This window comes from Grampus griseus, assembly GCF_964374135.1.
Source record: "Grampus griseus genome assembly, chromosome: 20".
Lineage (NCBI taxonomy): Eukaryota > Metazoa > Chordata > Mammalia > Artiodactyla > Delphinidae > Grampus > Grampus griseus.
In genome coordinates this window covers 31,774,117-31,801,737 of record NC_139014.1, presented here as the reverse complement: position 1 = coordinate 31,801,737, position 27,621 = coordinate 31,774,117, and the positions used below count along the sequence as shown (strand labels likewise).

At 42.0% G+C, this 27,621-nt stretch overlaps 1 protein-coding gene across 1 annotated transcript in view; it reads left to right on the top strand.

The window, feature by feature from the left end:
• Nucleotides 1–11,376, top strand: part of ANKFN1 (ankyrin repeat and fibronectin type III domain containing 1) — a gene marked incomplete at its 3' end in the record, with an annotated part of 422,952 nt that extends 411,576 nt beyond the window's left edge. The window contains exon 20 of the mRNA XM_082679310.1: nucleotides 10,580–11,376. Coding sequence (XP_082535436.1) covers nucleotides 10,580–11,376 — 797 coding nt within the window. The remainder of the gene's footprint in view (nucleotides 1–10,579) is intronic.
• Nucleotides 11,377–27,621: the final 16,245 nt, after the last annotated feature.

The window sequence follows — 27,621 nt, the reverse complement described above, 5'->3', positions numbered from 1 at the left end:
CTCGGATTTTATTATTAACTTAAAATGTGAGCGATCATCATTCTGTTTCTTAAAATATAACTCTCTCTTGGGTCCATTTATTTCTCTGAAGCCAAGATTCCATGGGCTGTGAAACACAAAGACGTGGAGGGCAGCAAATGAAAAATGGAACCCAGTGACACGGAAACTGTTGATAACTGGGAGAAACATTTAGCACTGCATCCCCTCACAAGAGCAAAAGCATTTCAGAGCAATGAAGTCTGCTCCTGCATACTCTGTCCTCTCCACTAGTATGACTATTTTTAATTGTTTGGAAACCATTTATGAAGAGGGAAAAAGCCAATTTAGAAGTATATCCCCATTGGTTGCTCACAGGGCAAAGTCTGCAACACAATTCCATTCTGTGTGAGTAGGGGTCTCTTAACTTCTGAGAAGCCTGCTGGAAATACAAAGCCTATCACAAGCCTAGACTCTGGTACCAGCCCAAGATTCTGTTCTAAGGCTGTTGGGTACCTTGGATTTGTTTGTGTGTGTATGTGGTTGGACAAACAGGGTGGGAGGGCAATGGAACTCTTTAACTTACTTCCCATTTCTGTGTGGTTTTCAAACACAAAGTAGAACTCCTCTGAGTCAATTAAAATTAAGCATCTCCCAAGGACCCAAGGAGGAAAGTTGGCTCCTAGAAAAGGCAGCGCAAGGCAGGGGTGGAATGATTGGTCCATCACATGGGTATTTTCTCTCCCACTCCTTTTCTGTGGGTATAGTAGTCACAGGCAGCAGCAATTTTTTTTTTTCCAACACCGCTATTTCTCCTAGTGACACATGGGTGAGGCAACCGGGGGGAGGGGGGCATTGTTTCCTTCAGATATATGTGAAGATTATCCTGATCTTCCAAATGTAAATCTTCCTGGTAAGCTTTTCCCAGATGATGTTAAGATTAAGAACACTATGGCATAAACTAAACAGATCAAAGAAAAAAAATATCAACAGGAATCTGAAGATGGGAAATTAGAAGGTGAACAAGCCCCTGAGGTTCTACCCAAGGCCTGATGAGAGGTTTATTAAAATTCTTTATATCTAAATTACTTAAATTCTACTCAAACACAGTAGAAACAGATTCAATGAAGCACACACACAAAAAGTAGCAATTTGGACAGTGACATATTAAAAATGTGAAGATAGATTTTTAGGGCAAATACTTCTTATTATTCCTTTCTTTCCATCCTGCCATGCCCCCTGCCTTTAAGAGAAAAGCAATGGCTTTAAATCAATTATTCTCTCCTGCAATGTCATCTCCCCATAAAGCCCTCAAAATCCACATCAATTCTACTCTGCTGTTGTTGGCCTGATCCACAGAGACCAGGAGTTGCAACACCCATTACAATGGCAAGAAAGCCAAGCTTCCTAAGCCAGCCCTAATACTATGGGCAGAACTTCCATCAAACAGCTCTTGGGTCAACCAGAGGGGAAATGCAAGGTTCTACCAGTGCTGGCCTGCCCAGTGGGCCCTCTAAGGGAAATTGAGGAGCCCAACCAGGTTTGTTAAAATAACAACTGGGCAAGGCGCCTACAATGCTTAATGGAGCATATGGCCTGGATCTGGGGGTGGAAGCTGCACTTTGCATTCTTTTCCAGGAAGGGAGGGAGTGGCAGTGGCCTAAATCCCTGGAAACTCTCCTCAGTGCCCTGGCTGGCATCCTGGAGATTTTCCCAGCTTGTTCTGGGAGGGGTATCCCACTCTAAGCAATCGGTTCCACTAAGTCCTATAATAAATAATACAACCACCATGAAAGTCAAATATTTAGATTCCCACTAGAGCAGTGTTTCCAAAGTGTAGGTCTTTGAACCTACAAGATAATATTTACCACTCCATACTCAAGCCCTTTTTCATCTCTTTCCTGGGTTACTACAGTTATAACTAGCTCTTCTCTTGATTTATCTCCTATCTCCCTTGCTCCTGGGAGCTACAGTAAAGAATTCACATCATTTACAAATTCAGTGCTAAATCTAGGATGAGAAGTACAGTACTGGACTAACACAAGACACCCTTCAAGAGATTACTGTTCTCCTTTATTACCAACACCATTCTCACAGCAAAATCTTGAAGTTTTTCTGATTACTGGTTTGTACTTTAATGAGTCACCTCTTGATATGCTTTCTAGTTATTCTCTATTTAAAAGTGGAAAGAGTACTGCCCTGGTGGTGCAGTGGTTAAGAATCCACCTGCCAATGCAGAGGACACAGGTTCGAGCCCTGGTCCGGGAAGATCCCACATGCCGCGGAGCAACTAAGCCCATGCACCACAACTACTGAGCCTGCACTCTAGAGCCCCCGTGCCACAACTACTGGAGCCCACGCGCCTAGAGCCCATGCTCCGCAACAAGAGAAGCCACCGCAACAAAGCAACAAAGCGTAGCCCCCACTCGCCGCAACTAGAGAAAGCCCACAGCAACGAAGACCCAATGCAGCCAATAAATAAATAAATAAATGAATAAAAACAAATTTGTTTAATAAAAAAATAAAAGCGGAAAGGATTTCAATAATTTTAACACCTTCTGTTTGTAAGGCACTTAAAGTATTTTTAACAAATTTAATTCTCATTGCACCAATGGAAGACAGGTAACATAATTACCTACATGCTACAGATGAAGGGGCTAAGTTCAGAGGGGCTAAGTGATGTGCTCAAGATCATATACACAGTAAGGAACAAGACAGGACTTCAGCCCAGGTTTGTCTAGTTTTAAGATAATTGTTCTTCCTGATACAACTGGGCTGACTCAAGTCAAGTACCACCAAATATAAAGCAAAATGAAAAAAATAAAATAAAGCAAAATGATTTAGGTGATTGTTTTCAGACATTTCTATGGCAGATGAAGTAAATTAGATCTTTTCAGGCTGCTTTCAGTATTGCTTTTAAGAGGCAATCAAATCTCTTTGCTCTGTAGGCGCTCAGATTTCAATATTCGTTTCAGTTTCAGTTCAACCCAGCATTCTCTACTGAGAGCCTTGTATGTACCAGATACAGTACAAGAGGCTAATAATACAGTGATGATTAATTCACACTCTAGTCCTCATGGTCTGTTCATATGTCCATGCTCAGATCAGATGATCTGGGAAATAGAGGATTTGCATGTCCCTTTGCTTGACTCCTTCCTTAGCCCATTCCTTCACTGACTGGCTTCTTCAACATTTACTAAGCAGAGATGAACAAGACATAGTGCATGCCCTCTAGAGTTCACAGTTAATGAGGGAGATAAAAATACAAGTGAATAATTTATAATAAACCTTGATAAATGCAGTAACAGAGATATAAATAAAATGCTTTATGAACCAAAAGAACTGAGCAACTAACTCCACCTGGGGAAATCAGCACAGGCTCTTCCTGAGAGACTGAGTCTTAAAATATGATGCTCCACTGAAATATTAGAATGTCAGCCCTTTAAAGCATACCTTCATATACTCCTTATGCCCCTACAACCAACAAATGCTCACTATTTGTACGCTGAGAGGTCAAAGTGCAAACCGTTCTTATAGAGCATTTGATCTGATATGGGCTGGAGAGAGGAAAAAAGTGACACAAACTCCTCAGCAGTTGCTTCTAGACATATCATTTTTACTATTAGACTTCTAGTGGGTTAAATGGTGGCCACTAAAAAGACACGTTCATGTCCTAACCCTCAGAACCTGCAAATGTGACCTTATGTGGAAAAAGAGTCTTCACAGATGTGATTCAGGTCCTAAAATAAGATCATCCTGGATTACCCAGGTGAGCCCTAAATCCAACGACAAGTGTCCTTATAAGACACAGATGAGAGTGCATGTGAAGACAGAAGCTGAGATTGGAGTGATGCAGCCCAAGGAATGCCAACAGCCACCAGAAGCTGTAAGACGCAAGAAAGTATTCTCCCCTAGAGCCTCCAGAGGGAGTGCAACCCTGCTGACACCTTAATTTCAGACTTTCTCGGCTTCCAAAGCTGTGAGAGAATAAATTTCTGTTGTTTTAAGCCATGAGTGTGTGGTAATTTGTTACAATAGCCACAGGAAACTAATACAAGACCTAACGTGTTTCTCTTACTAAGAGCTTAATACAGCTATGTATGGGCGCCGTGCAAAGTGAATCAGATGAACCAGGTCCCAGCCCTCAGAAAGCTTCCACAGAAAGCCATGGGAATTCTAAGGTAAATGGCAGTAGAGCAGGTCTTTGGAGTGAGTCAAATCTGCGTGTAGGTTCCTATTCTGCCACTTATCAGCTTATACGAATTGGAAATTTTAATAAGCCTAGACTTCAGTATTCTTATCTGCAGAATGGGAACTGGTGTAAAAATTAAGTAAGATAAAGCACCTAGAGCACTTAGCATGATGGCTGGCCCACAGTATGTACTAAGTAAATAGCGAGTATTGTTATTACTATTGTGGATGCAAATGAATAGTACATATGGATAGCTGAATAGACAACAGTGATCAGATAGAGAAGAAAGTTCAACTAAAGTCAATTTTCAACTAATTGCATGGATCTTATTTCCAGCCCAGTTTCAAATCTTCAGTTAACCTCTCTTTTTTATGACCCCTGTGGCACCTACCACTGCCATCATCAAAAACAGCCAACAGTTCTGACACCCGATTACTTGCAGTTCCCAATTTTTCCCACTAAAGATAGGGAAAAGTACTGTCTAAAATTTGTTTTAAGAATTTCAAAGTCATTCAGCCCAAGCCTTTATCCAGTTCTCTCCTTTTAACTTGAAAAGCTATGTCTGTCTTCTTCCCTAACCAGGAGTCCTTACATCTTTTTCACTAAGGACCAATGACAGCACTTATGCTCCCTAGTGATCACCCCGCCTTGTTATTTCCATCAACGTACTACTCATATCTTCAACAGTTCCCTTTCCAACAGTTCCTTCTTCTCTACCCACAAACATCTTCCCTCAACTTTGCTACCCTACCACATTCCCATTCCATCCCTCCAGGATGCTTTGGCCAGTTGCTTAAGTTCAACCTGTCCCAAATTAAATTTACCATCTCTTCCACTGCCCAACCCTGCTGCAATTAAACTCCTCTGGTTTAATGCTACTCCTATCTCCCAGGCACCAAGGCCTGAAACCTATTAGTCATTTCAGGGCCTTTGCACTTCTTTCTCCAAGTTGTCTGGAAGACTGCTCTCTAAAATGTTCACATAGCTGGTTCCTTCTGATCACTGAGGTCTCATCTAGACTCCAGAGACTCCTGGCTACCTTATTAAAAGAACCTCCCTCCCAAGTCACTCTCTAGCTGAAGTCCAGTTTCATTTTATTCATAGAACTTTACACTCTTTGAAGTTAATCTTATGTATATTCTTATTGTCTAATCCTTATGTATGTCTAATCCTTATGTAATACATAATCTTATGTATATTCTTACTGTCTAATCCTCCCTCTGTGAGCTGCCTGAAAGCAGAGACCATGTCTGTCTATCACAAAATAGGTGCTCAGTAAACATCTTTGAATGAATGACCTTCCTGGACTTCTCTTTTCTTCCACGTAACCACCACTCTTGCTCAGCCCCACAACCTAAAAAATGTAAATATTTAAAGGAAACATAGCTTGGACAACAGCCTCCCAGCTGGCCTCCCTGCTGTTTCCTCCTGATCCAGTTCTTCTTACATCCTACCTGCTACATAATTATCCTAAATCACAGCTCTCATCTTGTCAATTATGTCTTCAAAATTCTCTGATAATTACCCACTGGTGACAAAATTAGGTACAAACTCCTTATCTAGGCATTCACTGCTCTCCTCTGGCTCCACCCTACCTTTTAAAAAAATTAAATAACCTCTTTTAACCATTTATTTAAAATAATTATAAGAACAGCAGGTTGCAAAGAAATGTACAGGAATTCCCATGTTCTCTTCCCCCAGCCTCTCCCCAGTGTTCACATCTTACACAGTTCTTATATCAATGCAATATCAAAACCAAGAACCTGGTATAATGCACAGTTTATCCAGATTTCACCAGTTATACATACACATGTGCATGTGTGTATGTATGTGTGTGTGTGCACATGCACATAAGCATGCAGGCTCGCTTATATGTAATTTGTCAGGCTCTATGTAATTTGTCACATGTGCGGCCTTGGGTAATCACCACCATAGTCAAGATACTTAATTGTACTGTCACCACCAAACTTCCTCTGTTACCCCTTTATAGCCTTACCCATCACCCCTCCCCACATCCTTGCCCCTGACTAGTACAAATCTGTACTTCATCTCTATAATTATTTCATGAATGTCACATAAATGGAATTCTTTATTTGTACTGATGAGTATTATTCCACTGTATGGATGTATCATGCACCCACTGAAGGATATTTGGGTAGTTTCCAGTTTGGAGCTAATACCAATAAAACTGCTATGAACATTCATATACAAGTTCCTGCATGAAAATAAACTTTATTTTTCTAGGATAATTCCCAAGAGTGAAACTGCTGGCATCTTACTTTTGTAGCCTCATTTTCCCAAAATTCCATTCCTGTTCCCATATTATAGTCAAACAGAACTACCTGTATTGTTTCATTTTCCTCTCTGGTTTCTAAGCCTCTCATCAACATTTGCATATTTATTATTAAAAGCTGCCTCAAAACACTTTTTGAAAGTGAAGAAATAAATTAAATAGATAGAAATAGAGATGAATGAATGGAGAGAAAAAATAGAGATGATGGAGTACTTTATCAATCCTGTCCCAATAAAATGTGATCTCCTTCCTATAAACCTGCATCTTATTTGCTAAACTTCTTTTATAAAAGGTATGTTCTTCCACAGTCTCATAGATGCATATATGCCCCTGCCTCCATTAAAACTGTAAAATCCCTGAAGCAGATCCTTTGTTATTAATTTTATATTCAGTCAGCCACCAAACACAGTGTTTCTGTTAGAGCAGCAGCTGAAGCAAAACAAAATCTTCATTGTTGAATAAATGGATGAATTAAATATCTTTGCCCTAAGAGGGCTCTGGTCCAACCAGGAAACCAGGATGTTATATTTGCATTTAAAAAGATAACTAATAATACAAGTCTATACAGGCTAAGTGCCAAAGGATAATTGAAGGAAAAACTACTTCAGCGGTGCAGACAAGTGGGCAATCCTTTCTGGGACAGTTGGGGGCTGCTTCCTAAAGAAGGCTTTGTTTGAGGAGACCCTTGAACAGATGAGTAGAAACCCCCAAAATAAAAAGGGAGTCCTTTTTGATAGCCATTATTTAAAGAACCACATAAGGGTTGATCTCATTCTTTGTAGCTGCTGGATAACATTCCATAGTATGGATGTGCCCAAATTTTTAAACCATTCTCCTAATAATAAACATTTAGGCTTGTTATCAGTTAGGATTAAGTCTGGACCCTTGTTACAGAAAACCTAAATAAGGGTGTCATTAACACAAGATATTTTATTTCGCTCTTATGTGAAAGAAGCCCAGAGGTAGACAATTCAGCAACAGTATGTGGACTCCATCGTCTTCAGATACCATGCCCCCTTTTTCAGCTCCACCGTCCTAGCACATGGCTTCCTTTTCCGAGGTTGCCTTGTGAGCCCAGCCAACACATCTTGTTACAGGCAATTGGAAGGAAAGAGGAAAAACAAAATGGCCTATCTCCCAGCTAAGCCAGTTCCCCTAATGCAGCCTTCCAAAAGTTTCATATCATACTTTCAGTTCTATCTCACTGGCCAGCATTTAGTTATGTGACCATGCCTAGCTGCAAAGGAAGCTGAAAAAAACGTGGTCTTTTACATGAATGCACTGCTGTCTCATACAAAATTTAAGATTTTGTAACTAAAAAAGGATAATGGATATTGGGTAGCAGCCAGCAGCAAGAGAACAAAACTGAAATCTTTCCCTGCCAATGAGTAAGCAACGTCATCTTCTACAGTCAGGAAAAAGAAAAGAGGAAAAGAAACACTTCATACCCGGACCCTGATATAAACAAACAAGCAGAAAATATATATATTACATCTGGTTCTAGTCCCTAAAATAGAAGAAACCTTAATCCCATTTGTGTAAATTACTGACTCCCTAACAAAATTTTTTTCCCTTAAGTTTACAGTATTCTTATGATAATCATACTGATTTTCCACCATACTGATTTTCCACCATGCACGACTAACTATAACCTTGTAACCCTGTGGGTTTTTACTTTAAATACCTGTTGTATTTTTTCATCAGCAAGCCAGCACTGAATTTGGACTCCCTTGCAGAACTTTGCCAAGTAAAGTATTTTTCTTTTCTTAAACTATTTTTCTTTTCTTAATGCTTCTGTGTCTCTAAGTCTTCCTTTCACAGTAGTCTCAGCCACAAGATTATTTCTAGTTTTATAAATCATGTTACAGTGAACAATTTGTAAATGCCTCCATGTACACACAGGGACAATTTCTCAAACATAGATATCTGAAAAAGGACTTGCTGGGACAAATGATATGCACATTTTTAATATATTCTACCAAGCTGCTATCCAAAGAGCCAGACCAGTTTCTATTCCCACCACCATTATATGAGGGTTCCTGATTTCCCACACATCACCAATACAAGAGATTATCATTTTTATCTTCAGCAGATCTGATGGGCAAAAAAATGCCTTGTTTTTGCTTCAACCTGCATTTCCCAAATTACTACCTAATTAGTAATTATAGTCTACCTAGGTTGAATATCTTTATTATGCTTATTGGCCATTTGTATTAATTATTCTTTGAATTGTCGGTTATCTTCTACCTGTTCAGATTGTCTTCTTACTGATTTACAGGAGATCTATATACATCCTGTATATTAATCTTTTGTTATACATGTTATTACTATTTTCTTCCAATCTACCACTTACCTTTTTACTTTGTTTATGTGATCATTTGTTTTTACAAAGTATTAAACTTTAATGTAGTCAAATTTATCAGTCACTTCTTTTCTGACTTCTGGGGTTTTGTCTTGCTTAGAAAGACCTTCCTACCCAAAATTACAAACATACTGTCTTCTAATACTTGTACAGTTTGCTTGTTATATTTAAACTACATGGAATTTATTTTTATATTTGAGATGAGGCAGGACTTTCTCTAAGAATTTACTAAAGGGATAACCAATTGTCCCAACACTATATACTGAATAATCTATTCACTCCCCTACTTTGAAATGCTATCTTTACCACATGTTCAATTATCACACTGAATTAAGACTGTTCCTGGACTTTATATTTCTGTTCTACAGATCCATCTGTCCATCTGTACACCAATACTACAAAGTTTTAATTACCAAAGCTCTATAATATATTTTGATACCTCATAAATCAGGCTCCTCCCTACTGTACCTCAAAAAAAGTTAGCTATTCTCACAAATTTTCTTTTCCAGATAAATTTTAAAATCAATTTTCTAAATTCCATTTAAAAACCCTATGGTGGGGACTTCCCTGGTGGCACAGTAGATAACACTCCGTGTTCCCAATGCAGGAGGCCCGGGTTCGATTCCTAGTCAGGTAACTAGATCCCACATGTATGCCGCAACTAAGAGTTTGCAAGCCACAACTAAGGAGCCCACCTGCCACAACTAAGACCCTGTGCAACCAAATAAATACTAAAAAAGAAAAAAGAAAATTCTGTGGAGATTTTTGAATGGAATTGCCTCAAATTTAGAGATTTCTTGTTCTTTTTAAGAGGACTTTCATGTTTTCAAAATGAGCATATATTTACCAAGTACCTATTATGGACTGAGTTCTGTGGGAAATTCAAAGGATTGTAAGGCAGTCTTTGCCCTACAGAAATGTACAACCTGATTGGGAAAAAGGTATAAACGACTAGTGCATTAAATGGCAAATATCTACAGAACTAACCTGTAGCTCAGTATGATTAGTGTCGTATGCCCTTTGAGGCTGATTTTCGCCTCTGATTTTACTTATGTTTTGTTTTTTTCTTTGGCCTTAATTTTTTTTCGTTTTAAACACCTGACAACGTGGTAAGTATTTATACATATAAACCATTTATTTCTTTTTTACAGTCACCCTAAGTAAGAAGTTCTACTGTCATCCCCATTTTGCAGATAAAAAAACTGAAGCTCAGAGAAGTTAAGTAACTTTCCCAAGATCACAGAGCAATCTGGAGGACAACTAGGATTTGAAACCAGGTTTCCCTGACTTCCACCACCATAACGCCTCCTCTCCTTCCTTCCCCCTTTTAAGTTCCTGCTACTTTATCAAATGTAAAAATCATCTCTGAAATAAAACTAGGGAACAAATAAATGAATGACATCCAGCTTTGTTCCTGTTTCATCCTCTCTCCACAAGCCCAGTGAACAGTAAAATTAGATGTGGGGAAGGAGGGCACATTCCCCTCTGCTGCTGCAAAGGGTGGTTGGTCCTGTCCGAGTTCCTCTCCTTCCTTTCCCTTTTAGCTAAGAACTTACAGGGCCCTACGCCGAATGAAAAAGTGTGGCCCCTTGTTCAAAAATTATTAAAATGTCAAGAAATGAGAGCAGACCACTAAACGAAGCGCAAGCCCTTCTAGGCACGGAAGAGGGATGGGGGAGGGCCTCAACCACAGGACCCTCCTTGAGCCCTGGCTAGGAGTTTCTCTTATCTCTAACAGCAGTCTCTGGCTTTGCAGATTCACAGCCCTGCTCTGACGAAGAAGGCTGCTCCGAAGTCTTCCTCCCCACTGACAGCGACTACGACTCCAGTGACGCCCTGAGCCCCCGAGAGCTGGACCTGGTCTACCTGTCATCGCACGACATCGCCCAGCAGGCCCGAAGTGGCCTGAGCGGAAGCGCCCCCGACGTCCTGCAGGTGCACAACACGAAGCCTCCGTCGGGGCCACGCCAGGATGCCCAGGGCCGCGGCCCGGGGCCCGAGGCCGACCACTCGTGCACCGAGCTCCTGCACAGCCTGACCCTCACAGGCCCCGCGCCCAAGAACCACGCCAAAGTAGCACCGGGCGCGCGGCCGCCGCTGGGCTTCCTGGGAAAGCGGAAGCTGGCCAAGTCCCCGCACTATGGTGGCTTCAGCCGCCACTACCGTTGGCTGCGCATGCACAGCGAGACGCAGTCGCTGTCGCTGTCCGAGGGCGTGTACACGCAGCAGCTGTCCCGGGCCTGCGGCCTGGGCCAGGAGCCCGGGGAAGCTGAGCGGCTGGCACCTGCCCAAGAAGGGCCGCGGGGCCTGGCTCTGGCCCACGCCGCCAGCCTCCTAGAGGAGCGGAAGGGCAGCCTCCAGGATCCCAGGCCTGCGGTGCGCCGCATCTACGTGGAGCCCTACCCCGCGGCCCTGATGGACGCCAAACCCTGGGAATCCTTGAGCCCGCCCGCCGGAGGCCCCTCGGGTCTGCCCAGCCTCACGGGCCCGGAGATGAGCCCAGAGGGCCCGACCCCCTCCCCTGTGTCGGAAATACTCAGCAGCATGCTTTAGGGAGGCCCACGACTGGCTGTCCACAGTTCCACTGTGCGTCCCTGCATTTTCCATCACCCTACCCCCAGCCTGCCCCCACCCCACCGTGTCCCCACCCATTTTTAAATGGTTTGAATGTTAAAAACCCAAAGGTTACAGGTTCAAGGTCCTCTTTTTTAGAGTTGGAGTGGAGGCGACAGTTGCCAGTGTCATTCCCAGTTCAGCCTATAAAGGGCATAGAAAAGCTTTTGTGTCAACATGGAGTCCTGGACACAACGGTTCAAACATGCCATCCTATTGGTGGCACCTGTGGCAGAGGTAGGACAACCCAAAGAGCCACCCTCAATTCTGCAGCTGGCTATGTAATCTGACTCCTGAGCTTAGGCTCTTTCATGCATTTGTGATTGACAGGGAGGAATTCTATAGATGAAAATAAGATTAGCATTGTTTTTCCCTCCATCCCAAACCTTTAGAAGAGTTTGGGGAAAGAAGCCCAGTTTGTCTCTCTAGGGAATAGGGTCAGTGGACTTGTCCTGGGTTCCCCATCAGCTAAACCAAGTCGTTCCAAAGTGCAGCGTTCTCAGCAGCTCACCAAATCCAATTTATCGGTCAGCACTGATCTAGTTAAGTAGGCCTTGGACAGGCCTTTTCTTCACTTAGTGCTGTGTGGAAACCTCCAGAAACAAACGTAAAGGAGGCTTCTCTTCTAGCTCTGTCTTGCAAAGATAGAATAGGGCGGGAAGCAACCCTTCCTGTACACTCAGCTCCCATTCAAGCATGAAAATGGGTCGTGTATTATTCCAGGGTGCAAGGAGATGGCTGAGTTAAGTGAAAGCCTGGATTACACACAAGATAAGGGGAGGGAGAGAGACATGTGCAAAATTGTGTTTCCTTTCCAATCCTAAAATAAGTAAAGCCATGGTGGGGGCTGTGTCTCTGTGAATGATAATGGATCTGCTGCAGATTGTTAGGTGATAGATTTGTAATTGAGCAAGAAAGTGCCCTTCAGATGTGGCCAGGCAGGGATGGAGTTTTCTCGGTGACACAGGCACATCTACTCTCCCCCACGTAACAGGTCATGGGACAGACCGTCCAGAGCTTCGGTTGCTGCCTTCCCCTTTTCAATCCACCCTTCCAAAGTCAGTTTTGCCCCTAGATCAGTTGGCCCACTGAGCTCAGGGAAAATCTTTCCTTAGAAGGCCTTGCCTGTGGTTCCAAGGCTATGCTCAAAGACACCTGAAAATCTTGCTTTGGTCTCACTGCCTCCCACCTGGCTTTCTCACAAAGGAGAAACCAAATCAAAGAGCAATCACACTGCATATTCAGAACAGGCATGAGCCTTCTCTCCTTTCCTGGAGCCAAGACCCATTCAGTTCACTGATATTCTAAATGGTCCTTTTCTGCTTCACAGGCATTTTAGTTAAATATTGCTCTTTATGGCCCTACCTCTGTCCTCACAGTTCTACCAGTCCTCCTCATGGGAGTTCACACAAAGTCCCCTGTTCACAATGTTATTCCGATTCCTTCCATTTTTAAAACATTTGATTTAAACATAAATAATTACCCTGGTGGGAAGGTACAGATTTGGCCCATGGCCTATGGTCATTAGAAAACTAAAGCCCAGAGCTCAGTCTTTATTTTTTTAAGAGATTTTATACTCAATAACCGACCCCCCGCCCCGACCCCCCACTCCAGCCGAAGAATCTTGATCAGAATCACTGCAGCTCCTTTTCCATGCCTGGGAGGATTTTAAAATGCAATTTTCTTCTGTTCTGAGTGAATTCTATATGTATGGAGTGTTAGAACTAAAAGAGAACCTAAAATTAGTCTAGAAGAGAACCTAAAATTAGTCTAAGTCCTCGCATTCACAGATGAAGCAGTTAAGGCCCAGAGAGATAAAGTGACTTACTCAAGGTCACAGAGCTGGTTTTAATCTCAGAGTTTGGGTCAGAATCCACAACCATTCCCTTTATAGCAGACTGTCCCAGTGGGAATTGGTACACACCTAGTCAACTTTTGATTTTCTATAGGCTGCTTACCTAGTTTACAGGTAAATCCAAATTCAAATCCTTCTCTCAACCTTTACCTAACAGATTTCCAATATCACAGAGCTCTCTGTTGCCAGAAATTACAAATTTCATATACTAGATATCTAAGCTAATTAATTGTAATTAATTTAAAACCTAATCAGGAGAAATGCATTTAAAATTGCTTACCATACGACTCCCATTTAAAAATGAAAATAAGAGTCATCTCCACTCAGTTTCTTACTTACTTCTAATTATAAGACAGGTTATATATATTGAATGAGTTTGTGAGATGAGATGCTGAAATTGTCAAGGACTCAGAAACCAAGTGATTCCCTGATCATGACCTTTCTGGTGGCAAGGAAGGAAGTCTGTGACTAAATTAGATGGAAGACATTTGACAGGCAGCAAAAGCAAAGACTGACCCATCCTTCTGACCCTGCGTTTGGTCAGCACGTTTTGACACATTGGACCAAATAATAACTCATTAAGCAAAATGGCATTAAATTCAAACCCACTAATTTATATTAGGCACATGGGGTTATTTTTTCACCTTCTATGAGGAAAAGAGATGCGTGCCCACGAAATGAATAATGAACGTTAGATTTCAGTGGGCATACTTAATCAACTTGAAAATGCATTTTCCTAGCGATATTCCTATAGAAAGGTGGAATTGAGGAAAGCTATATCCTCAATAATTCGCTATTTGTTCAAGAAGTTTCCCTCTACCCATACCTCCACTTTGCAACTTCTTGTGAGCCTAGTTTAAATTAAAACATTCTTGTGAGAGAGAATTGTTTTCTCTAAATCACAGTCCTTTATTCATTTCTCCAGTCTTCTCATTATAGAAACTTTACAAAATCTGAGGGTTTTTTGTTTGTTTGTTTTGCTTTGTCTCATCGGCTTTGTTTTTTTTTGTTTTGGATATGATGGACTTTTGTCTTTCATTCTTTTTAAGTCCAACCGGGGAGCCTCTGGAGGAAACTTTCCTGTTTCAGGTCTTCTTTTCCACCGTGTTTCTGACATGCTTAATTCTCACCTGTATTATCTCGTCATTTGTGAAACCCTCAAATATCATTGACTGAGGTCCTCCCATATGTCCGTCTCTATTCCAAGTCCCACAGAGAACAAAAGAATCAAGTATGAAACAGATTCCCGGGCCACAAGGAGCTCACATTCTGCTATGAGTGTAGCCGTCATCACCATACATTTTCTTATCAATGTCTTAGAAGAGGCAGGAGCCTGTCGCCTCGGCCAGGCCAACATAGTGCATGTTGGGCTAGGCACCTTTGATTTCACTCTTGCTATCTATTCATAAAAGAGGATAGCCTGGAAAATGCAATTCATCAATGTATATGCTCGGCAACCATTTACAAGGCTATCACATCCTCTTCCTTCGCAAGGGTACTCGGGAGACAGTCATCAAAAACATTCACCCTAGGGAGTGGGTATTTTAAGAAGTGGTTACTTCAGATAAGAACCATTCCATTTTAAGAACATTCACTAATGTTCAAAGCAATAATTACACTGGAGAAAATGGTTGCATTTGATTTGAAAGTTGAATCCAGTTAGTAATAATATTCCTCCAGCCCCCATTCCTGAAGGATCCCAAAGCACTTTATGAAAAGCACTGACTGAAGCCTGGTTGTGCTCCCCTAAAAAGACCTTGTCCGGGAGCCACCCGGCAAACACCTACCCCATCCTTGCCAGGAGATCATGCCAGACAAGTGGGAAAGAGGACTGGCCTCTCATCCATTGTTATCCTGCCACACGAACGTGCACCCTGATGAATGCTGAGTTCTTCCCTCGAAGACAACAATTTTAGACAAGTAGGCACACCAGAAAACCTCAACTCCTTGGCCCTCTTTTGTTCATCACGCTCCAACCAAGATGTACTCCCTTTCTCTTGGAGAACTGTCAACTCAAGCTGTTAAGGGGTCTGCAGTACATTTCAGTCCCCTAGTTATGTCAACAGCACACAGAATTCACTGGCTCTTTAAAATTGATACTTGTTGGAAAGATGATGCCATTATTCTATGGCTCTCTCAACTTTGCATGTAGCAGAGCTACAGCAGAGAATTTGCATCTCTTAATATTGTTTATTGAACTATAACATACGAATTAGAGAGGGTAGTTATAGATTAACAAGAGAGCACTCTTAGCGAATTGAAAGTGCTACATTGTCACTTTATAAAGTCTAAATATTTTTCAAGATGATTCAATTAAGCAAATATGAAGTTTTTTTCTTTTTTTACCTTTAAGGAAATTTGTAAAGGAGCTATTTGGAAAGCAATGATACCTCTTCACAGGTAGTAGGGTGAATAAGGAAAAAACCTGTTTCTTTGCTGGTCACCTTTCATAAGATGTTCAAACACATGGCTTATGACTGTTAAGCTAAACTTCAATGCTGCCTTACAAACAACAAGGGTAGTGTATTTGAAACTATGTTGTACAGCTTGGAAACTTATTCTAAGATCTTAATTCAGAGTTTTTCTGAGGTGTTGAACTTTGCCATTAGCAAAAAGTATTTTTAGAAAAATCTATTGACTGTTTATGAAGCATTGATTTTGCCATATTTCGGGTCTCTGGTTTTTCCACCACATCTGCACACAGTAGTTATACATTTTTTAAAATTATTTCTTCCATTACTAATGAATTTGTAAAATTGTTATTCAAAAGGACAGCTGGTTTTGCTTCAATAATCAGACAGGTGGACCTGTGACAATATTCTGTTTGGATAAAGGAAGTAGGAGGTTGTTGTTGTTTGTTTTAAATATTATCCTAGGGTCTTTCCTCTCCAGTTATATACATTCTTTATTTTAGCAAAGCCAGTATTTAACTTAGTGGTAAATGTTAAGAAGGTATTAGTTAATACTCTTTGTTCCTCTTCCTTCATTCCATGACATGAAAGTCTGACTATGCGTTCACAGTAACCACCATCCAGTAGCTGATTTATAAAAGACAAGACTGGCAAATTGTTGTGTTCAGTCACTTTGAGTTGCTGTGTTGCTTCTTGCCCCGTGACAAGGCTGATGTTTGGGGATTCTCACGTATATGGTCACAGCATCAGTTTAATATTTGTGATGGAAAAAGAATTTAAAGAAGTGTGGGGTGGGGGAGTAGGGGTGTTTTATAGGAAAAGTCATTTCACTGACATTCTATCAGGCAGTGTTTAATTGCTTCCTGCCTAATGTGTACATAGTAATTTAGCTGATTATTGGTTGTTTTTTGTTCAGAATTGATTGTATCTCATTGCTATGTATGCAACCGAGTGCATGTAAAATTTTAGACTTCGGTCTGTTATCTGCACAATTTCGTGTGCTTTAAACCTCTGTAAATGTACAGATGAATCATGTGTGGTGTGTTAAATGTGACCTCCAATCTTGAAACGATAGTATTTTGTAGTATGTACTTTTGCAGACTCTTTGAACATTTTAAACAGACATTGTAAATGGCCAGGACCCTCAATCAAAAACGGCACTGGTAAAACGCATGCTTCTTGAGCCTACCAATTTATAAGAGGTCAGGGGTTAACAAGAATTAAGACAATTTTTCTAACGGCAAGTATTTTTGATAATTTCCTACATGCCTAATTGTATTTGAAAGAAAAATTGTCAACAGAAGAAATCTTACCTGTCAGAGGGAATGACTTTGTTTCATAGGCATTAAATAGTACTAATATATTTTTACTTTAGATCTAACTTGATGTTGTTGAAATCTAGTTCAAGGGTGAAGAAGTCAAACATATTTTTGATTCTTCATAAGATCTTTTGTTGTTTAAAGGACAATTTCCAAGCCCTTGTCTTCAGTGTGGAGGAATGTCAATTAAATAATAAACTAATAGAATTGTCAGTATTTGGCTTACCTGATGCTTTTTCTAAGTCTCAATGAAGACAATTTTTCAGTCTGAGTTTTTAAAATCTTCTCGCTGAAACACTGAAAGAGTTACTATTGAAAGAGTTATAAGGCATTGTTTTGACAATTATTGGAAAATTCTGACCAGTTGGCCCTCAACTGATCGATAGCATTTGAGTTATTTCTCTTGCATAATTGGTTAATGCCAAGTATTGAAAATACAGCAGCAGACTACCATGGCAAATACTCTCACCAAATTGCACCCAGGAGTTGAGGCACCTTAACCTTTGCCCTTCTCCACTGCGTGCATGTTTAAATGTCTTCAGTGCATTTCTGCATGTGCTGTCCTATCTCTATTTCTCTATGCCTTTATTTCCACACCCGCAAAGCTCCTCCCTTATCGCTGCTCCCTCTGGCTGAGACTGGAGATTTCTTCTGTGTTTGAGAGTACTACAAAGAGATTGCTTCCATCCCAGGAACTTGCACAAAGGTTCTCCTGAATTCCCAAGAACAGGAAATATGCTGCTTTGGACCACGTATTTGTCTTATGCTGTTTTACAGAATTCTTTTAAATACACACACACACACACACACACACACACACACACACACACAAATTCAACTCTTTATTGGCGTGTTTGTGGTGGGCTTTCCTGACAGCCTCAGAAGGCCGTTTTGTTGTCCTGACCAAATGTGCTATTTTCCCTATGTAAATTGTCATCTTTCTAAGCAAACCATTACTTTCTTTTCCTAATTCCGTCTTTAAATAAAAGTTTACCTTCTTTTTCAAACCAAACAGATGACATTGCTCTTTAATATCCCCTTTCTTCTATGAACACTCCCGGGGAGGTGTTGGGGGAGGGACAGAATGGAGTAAAAGCAGGCCTTTCAAATTCAAGGTAAGGAGTGTGCCTTCATTGACTGGGTAGCCCTTTTGATAAGGTATGCCAAGCAATATGCAGTATTTCCATCTGCCAGCAAGAAATAATTCCTTCTTCTCTATAAAAATGTTTGAAAATCATGTTAGGGAATTAGGCAAGCTTAAACCAGGAGTTTCTTATTGATTTACAGTGACTACAAGGCAGGGAAAAACACTCAGAAGGAAATTCTTTTGCCCAATATTATCTGTCAAGTAAGTTAAATCTTTACAATGATTCCTTGGCTGTGAAAATGCCTTTCTTCTTCAGGTAGCATATGGCACGCTCACCTCTGCATAAAGTCCCTTGTTCTGTCAATACTACTACGACTAATAGTAGTAATAATAATAATCCTTGTTCTGTCATAATCCCTGCTCTGTCAATCACTGCATTGTTATTTTGCCACAGAAGGGACTGGCATTAGATACAGACTAAAGGAAGTTAGGCCCCAGCTGTACACTAGGCTAGATCAGATGCTCTAAGTCAAAAACAACTACCTGTTTTTTTTTTTTTTTTTCCATTATGGTTTATCACAGGATATTGAAAATACTTCCCTGTGCTATACAACAGGACCTGTTGTTTATCCATTCTATATAGAATAGTTTGCATCTGCTAGTCCCAAACTCCCAGTCCATCCCTCCCCCACCCCCCTCCCCCTCGGCAATTGCCTGTTTTTTGGTCAGCATCTCCCCAACACATTTCATAGCTCCTGGCAAAGACCTGTTAAACGGGTGATAAGCTGATGAAGAGATCACTGAAAATCAGCTTAATTTTCATAATTTGCTTAACTTCCCCACAAAGAAATGAACTCAAGGACCTTTCCAAGTGCCTGTCAGCCTGAGGTTCTCTATGATGACTCAGAAGAAGCTCCACTCAGGCTGCCTTGAATGTATTTCTTTAGGATTTCCTGAAAAACTCCACCACCCACCCCACACACCATCACCAGAGTGCTTTGATTAAGGTCAGCCCCCTGAAGGAAGCCAACGGCCTGGGGAGAAAGGTGCGCTTCCAGACAGCCCACCGTTAGATCTGTGTGCCCAGCATCACGTCCAGTGCTCGGGCACCATAGAGATGGATATATGCAGGTCTCCCATCCCAGCTGCAAAAAACCTGCAAAAGTCTTGTCCCAGGGCCCAAAAGGCCACTTTTGCCCACACCATTTTCCCCATCGAGCTTTTGATAACTGCGATCTCCTATATGTGTATAAAATACTTTCACAAGCACCATCCTATTTGAACTTGACAAACCGCCCTGTGAGGTGATCAGAGCAAGAATTTTTATCTCCGTTTTGCAAATAAGGAGCTTGAGGCTCAATAAAGTGAAATCTAGGGTCCATGACCCCTGACTGTCCAGTATGCCACATGTCATTGAATTAGGTCTTATGAGAAAGGAAGGACAATGCCTGAACTGGCCACTGGAAGCTCTCTCTCTCTCTGGAACAGACACCCTGCATAGACAGACACACAAGGGACGTTATATACACACAGATAATGACCACAAATGAAGCTAAATCAGACAGCAAAGCACACAGACCCTTTCCCAGGAGGCCCATGTTCTAGCTCAGAGTCAGGCACTCTGTGACTACAAGCCAGACACTTTTCCTCTCTGAACTTACAGATGAAGATATCTATCGAATGTGTGGGATCTTTTTCAGCTTTGAAATTTCATGAATCAAAAGTACTCACATTGAGGACGTACCAGAGATGCATCAGGATTCTTCTCAGAGCGTTTCTGTTTTGTTGATACTTTTTGTGCTGCCATTGCTCTCTGGGGGAGGGCAGGTGGTGGAAGATAAGTAAACATGACCTTGAGTCTCTTGTAGCTAAAGGAGAGTGGAGAAGGAAAATAACTGAGAGCTCCATGCTCAGCATCCTTTTCCAATACCCCCCCCCACCAAATTCCTCCCTCTGCCTCACTCTGACCCCAGTCTCTCTCAGAAAACAGTTCCACCTATTTCAGTTCCCCTCTCCCTGGCCATCCAGACCATTGTGGAATCACAGTGGATGGGGTCTGGAATAGCCCTTGGACCTTCCCTGGCATCCTGACTTGGCATCCACGTCACTCACCAGCTGCTCTCTTAGATCCTGCCCAATCACTGTCCTACCATCCCTTCCCTGGAGTGTCCTAGAAAGGGTCAAGGCATTGCACCACCCCGGGGGGCACTATTATTAAGTGTGGAATGCACTCCGATAGCCATTTCCCAGAATCCAGGAGTGAAGCAAGCATGCCCTTTGCCAGACAGCAAGACTGCAGCAGGCATCTCCTTTGGGGTGGAAGGGAAGCGGAGGGATTGGCATGGGACAGAGCACAGGCCCCCTTTATATGGGATGTTTGCGCTACCACAATGGGGCCTGCTTTGAGGCACGATGTTGGACACACATTTGATTCTTTCAAGTCTGGGGCAACTTGAGCATGAGCTTGGTCCTCGCTTGGGCCCTTTGGCTTGGCCAGAGCCAGGTGCCAGCCATTGTTCTCCCGCTGCGCTCAGCAAAGTCCGTGAAGTCAGGACAGCATCATTCCCTGACAGACATTCAGTACATTTCCTCGGGTCCCAGGAGGCCTGATATTGAAATGTTTTCCTCCCCATAGTTATATTTTCCTTGGTTGAAAAAGTTTTGTTTTGGAAGTTGCTACCCTGTCGAGGTAATGAGTCAGTTTGGGAGGCCGGTGCAGAGGGGAAAATGCACATCATTGGCAGAGGCCAGAAGGATGGGGGTGAGAGAAGATGGGAGATTCCGGGTGGGAGAAAGAGGTCCACACCCTCTGCCCCCTCCCACTCTTTCAGGAAGAACACAGCCCCTCCTTCCCAGCTAGGGGCCTCTTCACTGGGGTGAGGGGGCCAAGCCCTGCTGCTGCCTTAGGGCTTATTCCTGGGAAAGGCTAGGTAGGCAGGGAAGGAGCTAATGTTATGGGCCACCTTTTGAGCGCCATTGAAACATCTAGTTTCTGTGAAAGCTGGTAGTGTTATCATCCACATTTTACAGATTGGGAAACTGAGGCTCAAAAAAAGGGGAATCGCGTGCCTGATATCCCACAGCCAGCAAGTGGCCGAGCTTAGAATTCAAGGAGTCCCATGCTGGCTCTGCCACATGGCCTCACTACAAGACTCATTCATTCCTACCCAGAAACGGACCCAAGTGACTCAGGGGAGGGACACGAAGACCCACCTAGAGAGACAACTGGGGAAGGACTGTTGGCAGAGGGAGAAGAGGGGGCTTATGGACTAGAGCCACCCTTGCCTATCCCTGCCATCTGCTCTTCCCCTCGATTTTCCACCCCATACATCTTTTTCCCGTGGAGAGAACAGTCACAGAGATACAAAAACACACATAGACGCACCAACACGCTCAGATCCCCCCCCCCGCAACACACACACACACACACACACACAACACAAACACACCCGTCCACACAAGCACAGAAGCACACACATCTGGAGGTAAATCTCAGGATTCAAGGGCTGGCTCCATGCCAGCTCTGAGCCCCGAGTAGCCCACTGAGCAGCCCTGGTCTGCCTCACTTTGGGAGGTCAAATCAATGAAAGAGCCCTGGTAGTTTAAAAAAGAGAAAGGGAGAAAAAAGAACACCAGCACCTCTCATGATGGGAGGTCAGAGCAAATGAAACCAGGAGGAGGGGGTGGCTGTATGGGGGCCGGGGCGAGAGCATGGGGGTGGGAAGCCTGCGCTGGTAGCTGAATTCCTACCCTGGCCCAGCTCCAAAAGATTAAAATAGAGCTCTTAGAGTGTCCCCTCCACAGACCAGCCTGCCAGGGGCCAGACAATACGTGGGTTTGTGCTCCAGCTCAGGCCTCCAGAGAGGTGATGTTTTTACCCGGACAGCTAAAGGCACAGAGGCAGGTCTAAAGCAATTCCAAGGCTCCTTTGGCCCACAGGCCCAGAACAGGCCACAGCAGAGGGAGAGCTGCCGGCTGCTAAGACGCACACAGATCTGCTCTTTTCTCTTCTCACCCTAGGGCAGGCCGCTGGACTCATACTTCTTCATTTTATCTGCCCCCAAAACACCCATCTGGCAGGGCTATGTGGGATGAAGTCTTAGCGAATTCGTTATACTTTAATTTGGAAAAAAAATCTCAGCCGGGCTGTAAACAGGCAGTTCTACTAATGAGGAATGGACAGGGCATCCCTTGGGGTTATCTGAAATATCAGATAAATACAAACACCTCATTTTCCCTACCCAAGGAACAGAGCTCTCCCAGAAGGAAGCCCCACTGGCCACTTGAGGTTTCATCTGCTTCTTTGTAATTCTTAAGGATTTCAGGCAGCTGGGACTTAAGTCCGACATCTCAGACCACTTGCTAATACAGAGGATGAAGACAAGTATGCATCAGTTAAGCGCACAGGCTCTGGAGTTTGCCAGACGTGCGTTCTAATCCTGACTCTGCCACTTAGTAGCTTTTTGAATGTGGGCAAATTATTTAATCTTTCTGGGACTTGGGTTCTTTATCTCTAATAGCACGTACTAGTGATCATAAGGGTTAATTGAGAAAATACACAAAATGTGGTCAAACCAATGCCTGGCATATATCTAGCAAAAGTTAGCCCAAAACAGCAACAAAAAATTCCCTCCTACTGGGTTTCTGGAAGACCCTCCCCCATAACTAGGATGAAAATATAATTTATCATCTAAACTAGAACACTTCTGATAGTGGGAGTGGACACTAACTGGACTGACCCTGGGACACTGGCTTACCAGGGACCGTCCCTGGAAAACTGGGACATAGGATCCCCCTTCCTATAACTTTCTAAAGGGTCCCTATATAACATTCCATTAAGATAATCCTTTGAAAACGGTCCTAAACTTTATTCTATATCATGAAACCCATTGGAAGTAATAGCCCTTTATGGCATACTATGATATTCACATAGAAATTTTAATTTAAAATATAATTTTATTGTATATTTAAAAATCATAAGGTTATAGATAAGTGATAAGAGATAAAGTGATAAGTCATATTTGGATGGAGGACTGAAAATTGATAAATTTCTACTGCTTTTTTAATTTTTTCTTTTCTGATATTTGAGAAAAGCAGCTCATTCAATTTTAATGGAAGACCCCTTGTTCCAGTTCATAGAACATCAATATTCCATAAAAGCAAAGTTTGAGAATCTCAGCCTTAAAGAACCAAGAATAACCCCCAGGGAGTAAGGGATGGAGGGCAACTTTTGTGGTCATGACATACTTTCCTTTCTTTAAATAATTTTAGCCATTCAGGAATAAAGGTCAACAGCAATCCCACTACTGGGGATAGAACCTGAGAAAACCATAACTCAAAAAGAGTCATGTACCACAATGTTCATTGCAGCTCTATTTACAATAGCCAGGACATAGAAGCAACCTAAGTGTCCATCGACAGATGAATGGATAAAGAAGATGTGGCACATATATACAATGGAATGTTACCCAGCCATAAAAAGGAACGAAATTGAGTTATTTGTAGTGAGGTGGATGGACCTAGAGTCTGTCATACAGAGTGAAGTAAGTCAGAAAAAGAAAAACCAATACCGTATGCTAACACATATATATGGAATCTAAAAAAAAAATGGTTCTGAAGAACCTAGGGGCAGGACAGGAATAAAGATGCAGATGTAGAGAATGGACTTAAGGACATGGGGAGGGGGAAGGGTAAGCTGGGGCAAAGTGAGAGAGTGGCATGGACATATATGCACTACCAAATGTAAAATAGATAGCTAGTGGGAAGCAGCTGCATAGCACAGCGAGATCAGCTTGGTGCTTTGTGACCACTTAGAGGTGTGGGATAGGGAGGGTGGGAGGGAGACGCAAGAGAGAGGGGATATGGGGATATAAGTATATACATAGCTGATTCACTTTGTTATACAGCAAAAACTAACACAACAATGTAAAGCAATTATACTCCAATAAAGATGTTAAAAAGAAAAAGGAATACAGGTCAAGATGTAGGAGGCCTCAATTCTTCACCAGGTGTATCTCTCCATAGCGCTGCTTGAGTGTCCTCCTGGCATGGTACCTGGCTTCCCCCAGATCAAGTGATCCAGGAGAGAGAGGAAGGCTATCTAATGTGCCCAGGATCGAGGACAGTCCCAGGCACATCACTGAGTTGGTGCCTTAGTGAAAGAAGAAAATACCTGAGAAGTACACCTGGCTTCTTAGTCTAGGACTGTAACCTACAGCTTTAACCTATTAGAAAGAATCTTTACACCCAATATCAAAACCAGACAGATCTCCAAAAGAAAGTAATCCTGGTCAGCCAGGTAAAGTCTGGGTCCTCAAATGCAGAAAATGTTTGAGGAGCTTTTTGTGTATGGCTGTTTTGAAATACACTACTGATCGTAAGCTTCTGATATCTTCCACTCAACCCAGCCAGCCCCTCTCCAGTCTTTGGGTGCCATTGGGATTTGCCCTCCTGAGTTTCTGGAAGACTCTTAAGGTCCTTGTGGCCCCTTTCTGACTTTATGTGTTCACTGTGTGTTAAAAAGAAAGCATCTTCCCCTGGAGTGTTCTGATTGCCTTAACTGCATTTAAATCACATGTGGAGAGCTGAATGGCTTACAATGTGATCTCTCTTTTAATTCTCACAACCTGTAAGGTGGTCACTGTGATGATGCCCATTTCTCTTATGAAGATATCGACTCTAAGAGAATATAGCCAGTAAGTAGAGAACCAGGAAATGCAGACCCAGATCTTCTGACTTTAAATCCTATGCTCTCTGTACTATATCACACCTCGGTATTGCACTCCACTTGTTTTATTTAATATGAAATGATATTTAGATATGCTTACTCCTTGCATTTCAGCTAAGTCATTTAAACCACAACAGACACTCACATTTACACATACACTCACCAACACACACAGACCAACTTTAAAACTGGGTCCATATACATTAGCCCACCCGACAGCCTGACTCTAACAGTGAGTAGATGCATTTTCCTGGATTGTCCTTCAGTCACGTTGCCACTTTGAGAAATTGGCCACTGCATAAACAAAATAGAATAATGGCTTAGAGATTTGGTTTAAGGGAGAGAGGACAGTACATCGTTTATTATACCAATAACCAGCATAAAAGAATGTAAAACATGCTACCAAGTAAAACCAAAATCCCACCTTGGGAAATCTATCCAATAGAGATAAAAGCACCAGTAGCTAAGAATATTTGTACAAGATGCTTATTGCAGCTTTGCTGGTTGTGGCAAAACTAACTACAGACAACCTGAGTGCCCACATATACAGGAAGAGTTGGACAAATTATGCTGCATCTATAGTGCTATTATAATGAATAAGAGTCATTTATATTGACCTGTAAAGATCCATGATGGGTTGAGAAGGAAAAAAGAAAAGAAGGAGGGGAGGGAGGGGAAGGGGGGGAAGAGGGTAAAATGTATTTTAAGACCCAGCCTGCTGTAAGTAATTTTTAAAAATCCTATTAATGCATATGTATGTTGTGTGTGTATGTATATATATATGTATATATATATATATATATATATATACACATAGAAATAAATATGCAAAGAAACATAAATCGTAACTTCAGAGTTCGGACTAGCAGAGGGAATATTGACATTTCTGCACACTTCTGAATTATCTGACTCGGTAAAAAAAGCACATATCATTTCTATAATTTAAAACAATAATAAAGCAGATCAAGATAAAAAATAAACTAAGACCAGAATTTTGCCAAGCCTGATTTGACCAAAGAAAACTCAGATTCCTGCCCTTACATCTTTGGGTTTATCCAAACGCACTCTCTTAATTGGCCCCAGACACTGACATCTGTGTGGAATACATCCACTCTTCACTCTCTACATTGGTTTTCAAAATGGCCACCTCCGCTGGACGTTAAGACTTCAGTTGAGGCCCACCTTCGCCACCTCCACCTCTCCCTCCACCCACTCATACCCAAAAAAGACTTTGGTCCCCTGCGGAAAAGGCCAAGAATAAATGCTTTCCACCCCAATTATTCTCCCCACTCTTTTCTCCCTAAACTCCAGATGGTGAACTCTGGAAATGGGTGGCTGTGGGAGGTGGTGGAATCTCCCTTTCTAAAGTTCTTTCCTGAGAGACAGCCACATCTGTGGAGGATGGCTCGGACTTAACTGCCGTTAGAACAAGTTAGTTATGGGTCGTTTGCCATTTTTGGAGTGCTGATTGCATGCAGAGCCCAGTGAGGAGGAGAGATAGGAAATCAGGAGCCCTGGTGGCAGAGCAAGTATACACAGATGATATCTCGGTAGCCTGAAGAAGCAGTACTTAATCAATAACTTCTACGTACATTTTTGGAACACATAAATCTAGGCAAGATAGCTTATACTAGTGACAGGCTCATAATTCAGAACGATCTTGATCAGCAGATGTCATTTAGTAGGGATTAAAGTTTCATGTTTAGGTCAGAAAAATCCAAGAATGGTATGGGAGAATTGTAGCTGGACAAAGGATTTTTAAAAAATTGAGTTAGGCATTTCATTTCACTTAACAAACTCAAATTAAATAAAAGTAGTAAACATTAATTGAATACCTGCTACATGTCAAACACTGTACTAAGCATGAGTTAATGAACTCTAACAATTACATAGGCTTCTGTATTCATATTTTGAGTCTTATGCCCAATTCAAGGGACCATGTTTCAGCTTCATTGGCACGTTACATGAGAACAGTAGGGGGGTATATAGCAAGTCATGCATGGAATAGTTAAAAGAATTGAGGCTATTTAGCCAGAGGTGTTAATATATGATAACTACAGTCAGGTATCTGGAGGGCTACCATAATAATTTAAAAGACTTATATTCTATAATATCATTTAGGAGAATTACGACTGTAGTAGTTTAAAAATGTATCCACAAATTCTTCAGTACTCTTCCCTTCAAAACGTGGAGCCTAAATTCCCTCGTCTTGAATGTGGGCTGGACTTACTGACTCCCTTCTAACTAATAGAATGTGACAGAAGTGACAGTGTGTGACTTCCAAGAGTAGGTCAGAAAAGGCATAGTGGATGCTGCCTTGCTCTCTCTCAGATCACTAGCTCTGGGGAAAGCCAGCTGCCATGCTATGAGGACACTCAAGCAGCACTACAGAGAGGTCTACCCAATGAGGAATTGAGGCCTTCTGCCAACAGCCATGGGAGTGAGCCACCTGGCGAGCAGACCTTCCAACCCCCAGTAGAAACTCAGTTGCCTGACCTCCTGACTGCAGTCTTGACCGCAACGTCACGAAATACTCTGAACCAGAGCCACGCAGCCGAACTGCTCCTAAATTCTTGACCCTCAGAAACTCTGTGAGATAATCGATGTTTGTTGTCTTTAAGCTGCTAAATTTGGGAGGAATTTGTTATGCAGCAACAGATAACTAACATAACAGCCAAGATGGATCTGGCAAGGAGACCAATTTAATTTTAACAGGAAAAAATTCCAATGATCACAGTTGTCTAATAGTGTAATGAATGATAACACCTGAAGTTGAAGTAGTGCGC